At 37.0% G+C, this 5227-nt stretch overlaps 2 protein-coding genes across 2 annotated transcripts; one reads left to right on the top strand and one right to left on the bottom strand.

Moving 5' to 3' along the window:
- Window positions 1-129: 129 nt before the first annotated feature.
- On the bottom strand, window positions 130-2720 carry LOC309486231 (uncharacterized protein). Its single transcript, XM_082153495.1, has 4 exons — window positions 2544-2720; window positions 1013-1288; window positions 646-927; window positions 130-542 (listed from the first exon to the last, which is right to left on the bottom strand). Exons 1-4 carry the CDS (start codon window positions 2614-2616, stop codon window positions 418-420), a joined length of 756 nt encoding a protein of 251 aa, XP_082009621.1. The 5' UTR covers window positions 2617-2720; the 3' UTR covers window positions 130-417.
- Window positions 2721-2744: 24 nt separating this feature from the next.
- On the top strand, window positions 2745-4960 carry LOC309486234 (H-2 class II histocompatibility antigen, A-F beta chain). Its single transcript, XM_082153499.1, has 4 exons — window positions 2745-2879; window positions 3328-3597; window positions 3819-4091; window positions 4184-4960. The coding sequence occupies exons 1-4, from the start codon at window positions 2828-2830 to the stop codon at window positions 4288-4290; spliced, it is 702 nt and encodes a 233-aa protein (XP_082009625.1). The 5' UTR covers window positions 2745-2827; the 3' UTR covers window positions 4291-4960.
- The last annotated feature ends 267 nt before the right edge of the window (window positions 4961-5227 follow it).

The following is a 5227-nucleotide window of genomic DNA, read 5'->3' as shown; positions in this document are numbered from 1 at the left end:
GCATTCATATATGCATCAAAATGTCATTATGTGAACTATAACAGCAATACTGTGAAGATACAGACATAAAACATATGTAGCCTACTACATCTGATGCCATTTGTCTCCTAAATCTTCAAAAAATTTAAAGGTAGAGAAGTTGAATTTATTGAAAGACATGTCAGATTTTTGGGGTTTTGCTGCCACCGGATGTTCAGGGTGGGTCTTGCACTGCAAATATAGAATATTTTATTTTTATTTTATAATGATTAAAGGACACTAATGCATGCAAACATTGATTTACAGAATAAATATTAAAATTAAACATGAAATAAAAATAATTTAAAGATCCTCTGATGAATTAGATTACCTAAATCAATTAATTCTGTGTTCATCTACTGTATATAAGATGTATACTTCAGTTTTTCAAAAGCATCATTATAATTGAGAATGCCATGTTCTTCTTAAAATCAGGACAGATGTCATGATGCCCAACAGGATCCCGAGAGGTAGTGAATAAGCCCAGTAGAGATGTGATGTGTGTGCTGCTGAAAACTCAGGCCCTTGAGGAAAGAGCAGAAGGTGTGTATTATGAAGGCAATGTATTACTTTTTTAAATGCAATTTGTATTTCATCATTAAAAAAAAGTGAACGAAATGAACTCACTCCACGCTTTCATTGTGGGTTCAGCCATACTACTGTGTCTCACTTCACATGTGTACTCGTCTCCAGTCCGCGGGGTGATAGTCATGTACTTGTACACTCTGAAGGTCCAGTCTTTGCTATACATTAAGTCAGAGGTCTTTACCTTCACAATTGACTTATGGCCATTTTGAAAAAAGTTTATTTCAATGTCACCAGGGTAAAACCCCGTGGCATAGCAGTAAAGGACATTTGCTTTTCCCTCTTCCTCAGGAAACTCAGTATACACATTGACTGAAGGGCGTACTGTGGACAAGCAATATAATTAGATTAGTAAAAGATTCTGCAAAACAGAAGCAATTTACTTGTAAGTGGTGATCATCAGATTTACCCAAAAGTGGCTTTGATGAGTTTGTTTCCTCTTTGAGTTTTTCCAGGTATTCAGCTTGTCGATAGAATCCCTTTGTCACCTCGCCCAGGCAGAAAATGCTGTCGCGCTTCTCTAAAACAGAAAATCCGGCGCTTGCACTGGGACGTAGGGCAAACGTTTTATTTTCCTGGTCAAAGTATGCAAATACGCTGTCATTCACCAAAACAACAACTGCCTGATCCATGGACCCGTTTCCCATCATGCGAGTATAGGCCAGGACATTTACTGTATGGTACTCTAAAATAAAAAGAGAGTAATGATAAGGAATTGATCGGTTTGTTATTTATAAAAATGCATTTCTTTTAGGACATCAAAGATGATTGACAGATAGCATACAGTGGCGGTATGGTTCTGTTCTGGGCAAGAAGAGCAGGGAGCGCAGCGATAACCCCCATAGGCTAATCAAAACAGAACCATATGTATTGCAGATATCATTCATGTTCTTAATGACAATAATTTAATGTAGCAACAACATAAATCAACTGAAAAGAAGAGAAAGGCAAAGTCCTGACTGGACGAGAGGAGGAGCTGGGGATGGAGGAGGGTAAATATTCTGCCTTCACATGCCACCAGAAATGTTCTACTTCCCACTTCTGAAGTCGTGATTATGAGCTCATTGCATTCAAGTGCTTTGTTGTCTGAAAGAGCAGGAGGACACTAGGTTTATTCTTACCTATTAACTGGGAAAATCTTATTAAAGCCAAAATGATATTTAGCGTCCCATTAATTGGCAACCATATAAACATTCACCGTTAGCCTACTACGCTATCTATAGTCATGTAACGGACGACGCCAGTAAGAGCTGTGTGTGTAAACCTCACTCCCCTAGCCCCAATTGAGGCACGCTAGCACCTGATGCTAGCAGCTGTGGTCTTTAGCATGCTTGTTAGTGCGCCCGCCTCCCATGCCGGAGACTTTGGATCGAATCCCGCTCAGAGCGGGTCGAGTAAGACCGGTTACAGTCAGTGGAATTTCAGTAAAAAACAGGCTATTATATATAAACAATATGCTTCAAATAGTTGTTCATGTATGTAAATGCACTACTGTTACGTCCAAGGACGTTTTAATATTTTTTGTTTGTGTTATTTATGCAAGGAGTGTTAGTGGAGTTTGTATTTCTCTCTCTCTCTCTCTCTCTCTCTCTCTCTCTCTCTCTCTCTCTCTCTCTCTCTCTCTCTCCTCTCTAAGGACAAGACAAGACGATGTAGCAGTTGTGGAAAAAAATAATAAAGAATAGCAGTCACAGCAACTATCGTTCTCCCCTCGCCATGTGTGGCTCTCTTATCTCAGGAACTCGGGTATCAAAAGTATCCCCAAAGTTCCCAGTGGTAAATACGACTTGAGAGGACGTTCATGTCGAATTTTTAACCAGGAAACTCGTAATTTGAAAGCACTGAAAGCAGCATTAACTCCTGAGAAATGTATTAAACTTATATGCATAAAAAGATTGTCTAGTCTGACAGTAAAAAGTAAACCGTTATGAATCATTTACCTGTCCACATTGTGATGATCTGTGGATACAGCAGAAGAGTTAACACTGATGCTCGGACAGTTAATATTTCCATGTCTAAGGCTCGTCTTTAAAGATCTAAACATGAAGAATTCTTTGCTGTTGTTCTGCTGTCTATAAATGGTGGTCCTATGTTTCCTCACACTGGGTTCCCCCTACTCTAGTGAACACACTTTCACTTTTGTACTTCCTGTGGTATCATTTCACAATTTGTTTTTTCGCTTTCGCATTTTAAATAATGTAGACGTGGACTGTGTCAGAGCAAAATGTTGACTTTTCTCCTAATTGTGGCTTTGCATGAAATCATCCTTGGCGCAGGTAGGACTGTCCTTAGAGGATTATCCTTTGCCAATATATTTTATAGATGTGTATGTAAATAAAGCACAACTTACTTGCTCTTGCATCTGTCAATGGGTTGTTTAGTTGTTAATAGGCTATTGCACTGTGGGGAAATAAAATACAGGAGGAAACTTTATATGGATGTTGAATTTGGATTCATGTGCAATGCATTTGTGAAGGGAAGTAAACAAGGCTAAATTAATATGTCAATAATCAGAGGACACTGACATCTGCCAGTAGGTTTTATAGCAGCATAACATTGGTCCAACAGATGTAATTCCTCAAAATATGATGTCAGAAATATTAAACCATTATATTAGAACCATTATACCATTTCCTGAGAATGAACCAGTATCAATGTTATGTGCATATTTTCATTTAAATTATTGACAATAAAAAATGGATTGATGTTATTGTTTTCCTTTAGAAGAACATGCATACCAGCAGTTCATCGAGTGTGCATTCGACAGTCAAGGGCAAGTAGACCATACATGGCGCTATGGGTACGATGGTAAAGACATCATGCATGTGGATTTGGTGAAGAAAGCTGTGGTTGCTACCAGCGAACCTGGTAAAATGTTAGAAGAAGAGAGAAAACATATGGAATACATTAAGAGGAAAGAAGAAAAACTAAAGATGGTGTGCTCCGCTGTGAAAACTGTCTTCTTAAAGTCCAACAATTCTCTATCTAGGGCAGGTACATTTAAACAAAGCAACCCTCATTGCCAGATTTATAATAAAGTTATTCTAAAGCTATTTGTTTAACAACACAGTGCTATAATGTTTTTTAATGTTTTTTAATGTTTTTCACATGGAACCTTATGAGACTATATACTGTATTTATAATATCGTATATTTATACATAAATCTCAAAATTCAGACAATTTCATAAATTTGTGTACATTTTATTCAATGTAGCAAAACCAGCAGTACTTTTATCTGCTGGAGGAAAACAGGATCAGAAATATCTTAAATGTGTTGTGCATGGCTTCTATCCGAATGTCATCCGAGTGCGTTGGACCCAAAAAGGAAGGCCGGTCTATTTTGGTGTATCAAGTACTGGAATACTCCCGCACAGAGATGGCACATTTCAGATGACCTCCTATCTTAGCCTTATTAACATGAGTGCTCACGGTGTTACCTGTGAGACTGAACACTTAAGCCTGGATGGGATATTGAGAAAAAACTATGGTAAGTGATTCAGAAGGGCATAAATAATTCATATGAGCATTGTGATAAATTATGTGAAAACTCAAATGACTTGCTCTATCTTTTTGTTTCAGAGGACAAATCAGAAATCACAGAACATGTTCTTTGGGCAATGGCTGCCTTTTTTCTCGGTTTTGCATTGCCGGTGTTCCTAACTCTATTATTTATATGGAAAAGGTGACACACAACAAAACCACCTGAGGACACAAGTGACAGATCAGAAGCATCTTTATCTTTGAATTTAATGAATATGTCTCAGGAAACATAAAATAAACGAGTGTGACTCCAAACCAAATATTATTTATTATCATTTTGGCCACAGACAAATACTTTATTTTCATACATGTATAATAGGCCTAATTCTATAGAACTGAATCACAAGCATAGAATACACATAATTTCTGTATCTCTATGGGCAATAAAAGTTTATGCAAGAAATTTACATAGCCTACTAAAGTTGTGATGCTTGAGATTGTTGAACCCTTTTTAAAAAGTTTATAAATGTTGTGGAACTTTATTGTCGCTATAACTAGTTTATTTAGCATAGTCTAACATACATACTTCACAGTATTGTAATTAGCTATGGAATTAGCCTCACTTGCAGTCATTTATTTGCATACAATAAACAGGTTATTTATGGGAAATGCTGTATATAGTACTTTAGGTAGCCTATTGCTTTAGGAATGCGAGTTATTGTTTAAATCTTTTTAGCCTTTGTCATGTTTTGGCTATATCTGTTTAACTCAGATCTTATGATTTGCACCATATACTGTCGTATTAAATGTTAGTCTTTAAAGTATGTATGTATGTATTTTTTGTTTTCTTGTTGATTAAATTTCAAAACATGTAAAGGGGCTACGTATATTGTAATACTTTAGAAAATGAATTGTTGATTAAATAAAAGGATAAAAACAGAACCGATACCAAAGTCATAAACATCAGAATATAAATAGTGCGTCATACTAACATGTACGCGCTGAGCAAAATGATTGGCATCTTCAACAACCAATAGATCAACAGAAAATTGCCCTCGCACTTAGGCGCCAGTGCTTCAACCAATAGTAGAGCAAGACAATGCAGCTTCGCGACGGCGGAAAGCCCAGTGATTGGCTCCGAAC

This window comes from Leuciscus leuciscus, assembly GCF_965113295.1.
Source record: "Leuciscus leuciscus genome assembly, chromosome: 22".
NCBI classification, from domain to species: domain Eukaryota; kingdom Metazoa; phylum Chordata; class Actinopteri; order Cypriniformes; family Leuciscidae; genus Leuciscus; species Leuciscus leuciscus.
The sequence above is the reverse complement of the archived record's forward strand: the minus strand, read 5'-3'. Positions and strand labels throughout refer to the sequence as shown.

Bases quoted from the DNA above. Each gene is read 5' to 3' on its own strand.
- LOC309486231 (XM_082153495.1), bottom strand. From the start codon at position 2,616: ATGGAAATATTAACTGTCCGAGCATCAGTGTTAACTCTTCTGCTGTAT. The intron at 928-1,012 runs GTAAATCTGATG...GCTTGTCCACAG, and splicing joins CTCATCAAAGCCACTTTTGG to TACGCCCTTCAGTCAATGTG. The intron at 543-645 runs GTGAGTTCATTT...TCTTTCCTCAAG, and splicing joins ACCCACAATGAAAGCGTGGA to GGCCTGAGTTTTCAGCAGCA.
- LOC309486234 (XM_082153499.1), top strand. From the start codon at position 2,828: ATGTTGACTTTTCTCCTAATTGTGGCTTTGCATGAAATCATCCTTGGC. The intron at 2,880-3,327 runs GTAGGACTGTCC...GTTTTCCTTTAG, and splicing joins TGAAATCATCCTTGGCGCAG to AAGAACATGCATACCAGCAG. The intron at 3,598-3,818 runs GTACATTTAAAC...TATTCAATGTAG, and splicing joins CAATTCTCTATCTAGGGCAG to CAAAACCAGCAGTACTTTTA.